Here is a 10,256-nt window from a genome sequence, read left to right as displayed (position 1 = left end):
TCTTTGTTTGTGTTGCTGCATGTTACTTGATTGCCTGCTTGTTTACAGTATCATGTGTTGTGCACGGCAATAATATCAGTTTTGTATATATACGGTATATATACGGTAATATATACGGTAACGGTATAAATACAGAGCCCTGGGCTGGAAAAAAGCGCACTTTAAGAAAAGTTTTGTACCCTCAGCCTTCACTGCACTTAACAAACTCCGGTGACAATAATCCATCCCCTCTATTCTTTTGTGTTTATGTTGTCTGCACTGTCTGCAGTAATATCAGTTTTGTATATATACGGTAATATATACGGTAACGGTATAAATGCAGTTGTAATAACACAAGTCTGTCTGTTCGGCAGCTGTGTTGGGTGGCGAAGAGAACTTGTGCATGTAAAATATGAATGGAGAAAGTGCAGTAAAATAACAGAAAGTACAGTAAAATAACAGAAGCCGGACACGGGCTGCCTCCAAAAATGTGAGTCTATGGCAGAGAGATGGAGGGAGAGTGTGAGAGACACACAGTGTGAGTGACTGAGAGAGAGAGAGAGAGAGAGAGAGAACAGGGAGAGAGAGGGGGAGAGAGAGAGAGAGAAGGAGAGAAGGAAAGAAGGGAAAAAGGGAAAGAAAAAAATAGTTTTTCTGAGACCATGCGGTAGTGCAGATGTGCCCTTTGAGCCCTCTGAGACCAAAGCATCCTGCGTTAGCAGCAGCTCCAGCCCGAGGAGCAGTGACCGCTCAGTCTGGAGAGCTGCGTGCGCTGCACGTGTATCTGGCCGAACGCAGCGGTCAAGCACACAGTCACACGCATCAAACACAGAGAATATGTGGACACAAGAATGCACACGCAAACTTGCTGCATAGTGGGCACATGCACACAAAAACTGAAAAAAGGACATAGCACCAGTGCACATACACACCCACAACACATATGTATGTGCGCACACGTACACACACACACACACTACACACATACACACACACAACACATATGTTTATACACACATTTACACACACCCACACACACACCCACACACCCACACCCACCCACACACACACACACACACACACACACACACACACACACACACACACACTCACACACACACACACACACACATACACATACAAACACACAGCACAGTACACCACACACATACACATACGTATGGGTATATAGAGACAAACAAAAGCATGCACATGCGTATGTGTACACACGCCACCACTCACCCTTTCAGATAGGTGAAGCCATGAGTGCACACCAGGATGTTGCCATGGGAATCCACCTTCAGAAGGTTCCCATACATGGTGTCATACACCAGCCCACTGGAGATGAACAAGAGAGGGAGGATCATGAGATGAGGAGACATATAGACAACAGATCACCATACCAGATTCCCTTTCCACAGGTGTACTGTATTAATCAAGCACCTTGCAGTCTGCATTGATAATCAAAGTGCTTGATTTTATACACCTGTGGAAAGGGACCTGATGAAACCCATGAATAGACATACAGTATGTAGGGCCTTAGATACAAACTGTGTTATTTTTAGACATTTTTTACATTTTTTTGTACACAACATACAGTAGAATGCAGAATGGAAGAGCACAATAGAAGTGAAGACCACAGACCATAATAATCCCGCCACTCCAAAGCCCAGGAGGGCAACAACACAAAAGGAGGCAGTAAACGATATGGCCTGTGGGACCACCAAGCCCACAAAGTGAAATAGCTACTGATAGCGATCCAACCAAACTCTGTAACATTACGCAAGGAGAACTGATAGTAGAGTAGAGTCTCATCTCGGCAACTAGAGGAGAAAACTTCAACAAATATAAACCAAATGTTTTTGTATTGTTTCTAGAAGGCAGTATGGTGCTAAGTAGCCTACTGCATAGTTTCTATGTAATGAGACCTGGCTCATTAGTGTCTCTCTGAGATCATCTCTCGTTCCCTGCAACAGGGTCTTTAGGAGGACAAGCACGTGCAGGACTCCTTTGTTTGCATAGCACTGCTACAGTGATAAACCAGAGACATCCCTCCAGAGCAAACAACCCATCCCTTAGGATCAGCAAAGTAAAAATAGAACTTTGAGATAAATGACCCTTTAAAACTACAAATAGACAAGGTCATTTTAAAACATTCCCCCTTTGAACTTAGTGACTGATCGACATGTATTATAGGGCTGATTATTGCTATCTATTTGAGCGGATGTGACTGAACATACACACAGGGGGATGGTCAGACATACACACACGTAAAAGTATAAAAGCACCACCAGGGCGGTTCTTGCCTACTATATTTGGACGGCTGGTAGAAAATTGAGGTGAACAACAAATTGGATAAAAATTTACATAAACAGAAAACAAAAAAAATCTGTACTACCTCGAGTTGCTGCAGAAACTCAAGCTAGATAACACTGTTTTTTTTTTTCTTCTTGTACCAACAATGACTTTGAGAAAGAGAAATCTATGTGAAAAATGGCCAGAGTTTTCCTTTTAAGGCATCAGGAGAGGGGTTTACCAAACACACACACACACAGGCCTTCTATGTACCAGCTAGCCATTACACTCAACACCAACTTGTCTACATTCAAACTGGATTTGAGGCTACACAGGCTAAAATTCTTAGACTTTGTTTGAGGTGGGTAAGACACAATTCTCGACGGGCTTAGCCCACTTTGGCCCCTGCTTGGAGCCGGCGCAGAGCACTTCACATACTCACCGGGTGGGAAATTCTGGGTCATATGAGTATCGGAGCAGCTCGTGGGGATAGCCAATGGACACCAGCCGGTCTCTGAGCAGCTCAAAGCCCAGGGCTTCATACTCCGGGGACTTGTACACTGCAATGTGAAACATAAACAAATAAATACACTTGTGCGCACACACATGAACACACATGCAGTGTGTGTGTGTGTGTGTGTGTGTGTGTGTGTGTGTGTGTGTGAACACATCAAAACACACCCACAGACACAGAGAGCAAGAATACATATATGAAGATTTCAGATGCAAAACCGCCTGACCACTTTTCTTCTACATTAGCATTCTTTATCAGGCTCCTTCAAAATGTTGCCTACAAGATGGCGAATCGATATTTCAGACAAAAAAGAGTATTTAACGGGTTCTGAAGTGAAATTACTTGATTAACTATACTGTGTGGAGAGAATTCACTCACCATCGTTATCTATTTTTTTTTACAAAGGTAGCGTTTAGAGGGTTTTGTATCTGAACTCTTCATATTTAGACGGCAAGAGTAAACACGGATATGCACAGTATACAGATGCAGAGTAGTGCACAGTTAATCTATAATAAATATGGCAAAGTACACTGCAGAAGACAATAATACGTAATACAAAGAAGAGACAGAGTTCACATGTACAAAAAATATGTCTGTATAATGTCCCCAAATGCAAACATCAGTGAGATGTGATAGATGAACAACAACATCAATACAAAAACAACAATACGGTCAAAAGAGCTATACTGATTTCAACACTAAAGGGCCTTTCACTACAAGAACTATGACGATAACTATTAACAAATATCAAAAATCAACAATAACAACATGCAGAATGATAATCAGTGACTTTTAAAATGATAAAAAGCTAACAGCCAATCACAGTAACACAAGGTGAGACTTTGCTTATCATTCTTATAGTTACCGCTATAGTTATAGATACCGTTATAGTTATCTTTCTTGGTGTGAAAGGCCCTTTACACTTACATTCATAATGATCATTATAGTGGGGTAATCAATGGGGTAAGAGTATCTAAGATGGAGAAGAGATCTCTGCAGTGAGAATGGTGTAATGGTGTAGCCATGGGGATGGTTGGGGGTAGGTGTTTACTGCTGTGGTGACTTACTGGCCAGGGTGTAATCCATGTCAAAGCCATAGCACTTGATGTTCTCCAGCGTCAGACTGCGGTTGACAAACACCCTGCAATCACACACCAGATTTGGGGGTATTTAGTCTTCAGAGAGTTTAAGAGAGCGTAAATTGGGGGTTAGCAGAATTGCCCTCCTAAAGTGCCTTCATCGAGGGTTTGTATCTTGTTTGGGTATATGTTAGCCTTGTTTCCAGATTCACTGGAGGGAAACGTTAGTGTATTAGATGCCAGACTAGTTCTCAGGGAAATGGAAATGAATGGACAGGCTTGACATGTTGCTGATCAGATCAGAAATGAAGAGGATTGGCTGACGAATTTGTGGATATTTGTGGGTGTCACAACAGCCACAACAACAAAGAAAAGTTACAGTATCTAAGAATTTGCCGGTTTTATTGGTATAGAATCCGTCATGAGTGTGGAGGGGAGGTGGGTCTGGGACACCACACACCACTGTTGAGCCTTCTGGAGGTGTCTGGAGGTGTCGGCCTAAATTAAGGACACACCGATGAAGGAACATGCCTGCTTGACAACCCCAGTGAAATGCTTCCAAAATATCACAATGAATTAAATGCTTCTCTTGTGTAAACCTGAAATTAAAATGCATCTGAATCTATTTTTAAGATACAAGAGTAGAGTATTCGCATAGAGTGTTTTTGTCATTCACTTTCACTCATTGTCCTTTCCACAGCAGCACCCTGTCACTCCCATCACGGCAGACATTTTTAAAAAACATTTTTACCACAAATTAAAAACTTAAAAACAGATTTACAATTAAATAATTTCCTAAACCATACCTGCTTCATAGCCTGACCAAACTTTCTGTTCAGTCAGCAAAATTTTACATGGTGTTTATGCTGTCTCAGCTGGTTTTGAAATGACATTTCTTTTGTCTTTCATAGCAGTTCAGTTCCATTCATGTCAATGTTAACAACACATAGGCAATGGAAACCCTATGTTCCTTCACTGAACATCAGTCAGTTTGATAAGCTACATTTTAATTATTTTAGGCAGCTTCAATTTTGCACCCATAGTCATTCCCTATAATAAAAGTTGAAACCTTTACGCCAACAGGTCTATTAAACACAGCCAAGCATTGAGAACTGTTCAGAAACTACCGACTTACAAAGCAGACTCTGAGAGTTGAGAAGAAGAAGGTTTTCCTCCACGTCTTCACTTACTATCAGCTCCACACACTCACACACATCTCCCCTTATCTTACTTGCAGTCGGTCTGCTAAGACTGGGGGGGGGGGGGGGGGGGGGGGGGGCGTGACACACCCCACTGGAGCCCTTTACACTACAGGTCTGCAGGTTCAGCTGAGGGGATGGGCGTTTGCTTCTAACGCTGGCAAGCCAGACAAGAGGCGCGGCTCTGATGCTCTTGGCTCGAGTGGCTCTCTAGCAGAAGTCACGCATACCGTGTGTAATCAGGGCCTGGGTGACACCGTGACGTGACATCGGCCGGGCTAACCAGCACGTCGACATACGAACAGCACGCATGTCAGCGTTATTGTGCCGTGCAGCATGTGTGTGTGTGTGTCTTAACATGGCACGCCCACACACAGCCTGATGATAAGCTCAGGAGGGTTAATGATGAAGGGGGAGAAAGTTAATCACAATTAAACACACACTGATATCACTGAGCTAATTAAAGAAAAAAATCAGTCCATCCACATGGCAGATAAATGAGCCTGTAGAACATGGTGATTGAATACAAGTAGAGTCACTGAGGAAACACTGTAACTCGGTCATGAGACAACACCATGAATTCATATTATCACCATAATCTTGGCTTCATCTTATCATTCACGTTTGCACCTGGCTATGTTGCCCAACAGTGTGCGATGCCACAGACAGTAATGGCCCTTGTATTGACCAACAGAGTGAGCACTGATCCTGCTACAGTGAGGGGGCTTTCAGCACATCCCTGAGACGACCTTTGGATCCATCAGGAACTGCTGATCGTGCCAGCAGAAGTTGTCAGGGTAACCGTCCTGTGGTTCCCCATGACAACGCCATTATAGAAAAATTATACTACTAAATATGCAAATTAGGGAACAGTGATATTTCTATCCGAATGTACGTATTAGTTACTGCTTGCTTAAGTAATAGGCATAATTCATAAGTCTATTTAGTATTCCATCATTAGAAAATAATAATTCATTACCAATACCATCAGCTCAGCAAGACAGATATCCATCCGTGTAACAAAATATGATTTTAATATATCTCTAGATCATAATTGAGAAACTCTAGCAACGAATAACATTGTGTAATAATGTACAACAGTTTGATATTATGCATCTACGTACTATGTCAATATGATGTAGCTATTTTATACTCAGCATTTACAGTCATGGCAGTGGTAGGCTACATCACACTACCTGGATCACACACACAGTCCACCACAAGCCATATTTATAGGTTGTGGGACTGTCTGACCACACTGTGGACATATAGGAACAATCACTTTCACTAGGCCTATCACAGCGCTCTTGGAGCTCTCACTATCACAGTCACCAACTGCTCCACAATGTTTACAGAGCAGAGCTAACACAGAACTCAGGCTGTCCTGATCCTGACTGCTCAACTGAACCGCACTGGACATATTAATATTTCATGAGCTGTTCAGGGCACCGTGTGTAAATCACTCATACGGCAGGAGGAAATAACGTGTGAACACTACTCCCTGATGTAGGCTATTTAGTGGAATATTGAGGGTAGTTACGTTTCAACTATAATGTCTAGCTCAATTCTCGACATTCCAAAATATACAATTTAGCCCTTTATCGTAAGGATTTCTGTCACTAACTGACTTAACTTTGTGAGTATAATGAAAAGTTTTTTGAAGTTCAGAGGCTAAATTATAGTAGGACCACACACCTAAGTGGACTATTGTTTGTTTATAGCGACAACAATATTCCATTACAGTATGATGAGGTTAGATTAGATTAGATTCAACTTTATTGTCATAGTACAAAGTACAAAGACAACAGATTTACGTTATGATGACCAATAAGCTACAAAGCTACAGGAGCAAACTGAGCATTTTTTTTATGCAACAACATATCGATCGAGTACAGTGCAGTCACCTGTAACCAATGACTCAGTCACTGTCTAATAAAGAATAAAGGTGCTTAAATGGTTCTTTAATTCTCTGGATGGTTCCATGGAGAGTCAAAACTCCATTTGACTCCATTACCATCATTCCTATCATCATTACATCAGGTGAACCGTCAATGGTTCTTTGAAGCACTGAAAAAGGTTCTTCTATGGCATGATCGCTCTGAAGAACCAGTACTGACCCCATTATTTTAACAGTGAAGCAGTGTGGAAGGGAGACATATCTCCTGTTTATAACATATAAGGTGGCCTTTAATAATTCACCGCCGCTCTCGTGTCTCCTTGCTGCTAGTGGGCACAGGTAGATCTGGGGCTCAGGTGAACAGCCTTGCAAACCATGACCGTCCAGCACATTCCATCTCATTACTACACTCTCAAAACAAATGTGTTGGAAACAACACAAATTGTGTTGTCCCTATCTGGACACAGAGCTGTGTTAAAAAACAACACATATTGTGTTACTTTCAACACACATTATGCAAGAAATAACAAAAGCAATGTGTTGGAAACAACAAAAACTGTGTTTTCCCTATATGGACACAGAGATGTGTTGCTTAACACATTCATTTTGAGAGTGTAGGCTGCAGCTCACTCTCAGGTTCACTCACTGGATGGCGACACACGTCAGCTGCAGTGGTGTTGTGTAGAGGGCCATCATAAAGCCAGGAAAAGTTAGGATGATTTGAAGGGCCCTACCAGACCTTAATAAACTCAATTATTACCTAATACTATTTGGGGGCCTAATAGTATATGTAAGTGATAATATCAGAAAATAAGTCCCAACCGGAGCGAACAGGATGATGACAGCGATCCTTCATTTTTTTCTTTTGCAGTAGTCAACCTCTGAACATTGCAAAAGTCCACTCATGTTCATGGAACTTCCTGCAGCATTCTGATGACCCGTTTTATAATCTGACGCTGTCCCTGGTTCTGTCTCGTAATCATCATTGCTGGTGACACCACACAGACAACCATTGCAGTGTTGATTGGTTGATATTTACTTGGTCTGCATTAGGTAGTAGGGTGAGAGTGGACGGTAGCCTATCGCAGGACATGTTCTACGGTCTGTGTCCTTTCACCACAGCCATGAGATTCTGTGGTCCTTAGGCCCCATCTGAAGACAGTCACCACTTCCTACATACTGCAGCTCTCATTCTGTTAAGAGTGCAGTGCACCATCTCTGCCTAATTATCAAGCTAGCACTTCGCATTTACTTTGTTTGCGCATGACTATTACTATATCTAAAAGGAAAATCTAAATGGATCTAAAAATGTCCTTTTACTGACTGAATTATGCCTAATTGCATTCATTTCAAAAGTGATTCATTCTGCAGCAATGAATAACTATAAGTGAATAACTAAGTGACTCATTCAGGAGTTTCAAAAGGAGACAGGCATTTCTAGTTCCCATTTATGAGTCCAAATATAGTATATGCAAAAACAGTCCAAGGAAGGACTCAAAAGGAAAGATTGGAGAAATATAATCTCATCAGAATCAAGTCATCCTCCAGTTGCCAAAATAAGAACCCATTCATATGAACTTCAAAGTGATTCACTCAGTAACAATGAATAACACAGGAGGGTGTCTTGGGAATGTGTGTGTGTGTGTGTGTGTGTGTGTGTGTGTGTGTGTGTGTGTATGTGTGTGTGTGTGTGTGTGTGTGTGTGTGTGTGTGTGTGCAGTGTTGGGAAGGTTACTTTAGAAATGTAATGTGTTACAGTTACAAGTTACTCTGCTTAAAATGTAATACTGTAGTAGTGTAACTATTTGAATTACTTTTTCTGAGTAAAGTAACTAATTACTTTTGATTACTTTTTGATTACTTTTCCGATTTTTGAATGATATATATAGTCCCCAAATCCATGCGAAGATTTCGGCCTTGGTCTACAGGCTGCCGAGCAGTTCTGTACAAGCGCACAAGGCAGCAAGGGCATTCAATACATGAATTAGCATCACATTTTTTGTGAGGATAATATAATGATAATCATAACACGTTTACAGGCAGGCATGTAGGCCTACGCTGATGGTGCTGTAGACATGATAGAGCCTATCAGAAGGTCCCCTATCAAACTATGGCTGTGGAGGGAAACAGTTCTTTTTACATACAATATTATCTGCAAAGTTTTGCTGACAATATTGAGATGTAATTCAAATTGTAATTTTGAAACATTTCAAAAGTACCTGTAATTGAATTACACTCTTTTCTACAGTAACTGTAATATATTACTGTTACATTTATTTTGTAATTAAATTACGTAACTCAATTACATGTAATGCGTTACTCCCCAACACTGTGTGTGTGTGTGTGTGTGTGTGTGTGTGTGTGTGTGTGTGTGTGTGTGTGTGGTTAGATAAGTGTGTCATGGAGCAGGCATTAAACTGAAAGGTCATAGAGTTCATTCGGTCAAACCCAGGGCAAGAGCCTAAGGGCAAGATACTGTAGGCTCAGGTACAGTGAGCTCAAACCCATCACCCATGGTTTGACCCAACTGATCAGGTTTACTGTTGGTCAGACACAGGGTCTAAATGGATCATTCACCCACTACTAGATAATTATATCATTGTCTTAATGCAAAACTAGAGCCCTGAAGATGTAGGCTATAATTGCAAGATTTCTATTGAGAGGATGTGGGCTCATTTTACTAAATTGTGCACTCATTTTACTATATTACAACAAGAGAACACCTTAGTGAAATAAGTACACAATTTCATACAATGAATTTGAGTCAATTTAGCCAAATGATGTATGATTTACCAAAACGAGCGCACCTTTTCCTGATATACAACAAAAAAATAATACAGTAAAAGTCACAATTCAATTACTGCGTGGAGGAATGGTCCTTCACGTTAGCTTTCTGTTTACAATGGGCGAATATTATACCTACCCTTACCAAAACTATTTTGAGAAACACGAAATTCACATCTGTAGGTGTATTAAAAAGAATACATGTCTTACTTGTTAAAATAATGTTTCTTCGCTGAACCCAAATCAGGCAAGACAACTGCCTCAGAGTCCAACTTATTTGGCGTTTCTGGATTATCCATGATCCTATTTGTTTCAGGCGTTAGGCTTCCCATACCGCACGGTGCAACAGAACTTCAAACAGGCAACATTTAAAGGGACAGAATAGCGTCAACCAGCTGAAGGTTGCCGTTTGTAAACAACTACTCCGCTTAGAAGTCGGGTGCGACTGGGCGCGGGTCCGTTGCGTGTACCTATGCACACCCTAGAGTGCGCTGTGTCGTAAGCATGTG

General features: G+C 41.4%; 1 protein-coding gene across 2 annotated transcripts in view; it reads right to left on the bottom strand.

The window, feature by feature from the left end:
* nt5c2l1 (5'-nucleotidase, cytosolic II, like 1) overlaps positions 1–10,216 on the bottom strand; it is a 23,499-nt gene extending 13,283 nt beyond the window's left edge. The window contains exons 1-4 of one of the 2 annotated variants that reach the window (XM_062553439.1): positions 9,958–10,216; positions 3,856–3,929; positions 2,717–2,834; positions 1,222–1,317 (exon numbers count right to left, since the gene is read on the bottom strand). In XM_062553439.1, the coding sequence (XP_062409423.1) occupies positions 1,222–1,317; positions 2,717–2,834; positions 3,856–3,929; positions 9,958–10,079 (410 nt within the window). In that variant the 5' untranslated portion in view covers positions 10,080–10,216. The remainder of the gene's footprint in view (positions 1–1,221; positions 1,318–2,716; positions 2,835–3,855; positions 3,930–9,957) is intronic. The other variant, XM_062553440.1, reaches the window with a different exon arrangement.
* Between the last annotated feature and the right edge of the window lie 40 nt (positions 10,217–10,256).

The sequence above is a fragment of the Sardina pilchardus genome, chromosome 14, assembly GCF_963854185.1.
Source record: "Sardina pilchardus chromosome 14, fSarPil1.1, whole genome shotgun sequence".
Classification (NCBI taxonomy): domain Eukaryota; kingdom Metazoa; phylum Chordata; class Actinopteri; order Clupeiformes; family Clupeidae; genus Sardina; species Sardina pilchardus.
This window is presented reverse-complemented; position numbering and strand designations above follow the sequence as displayed.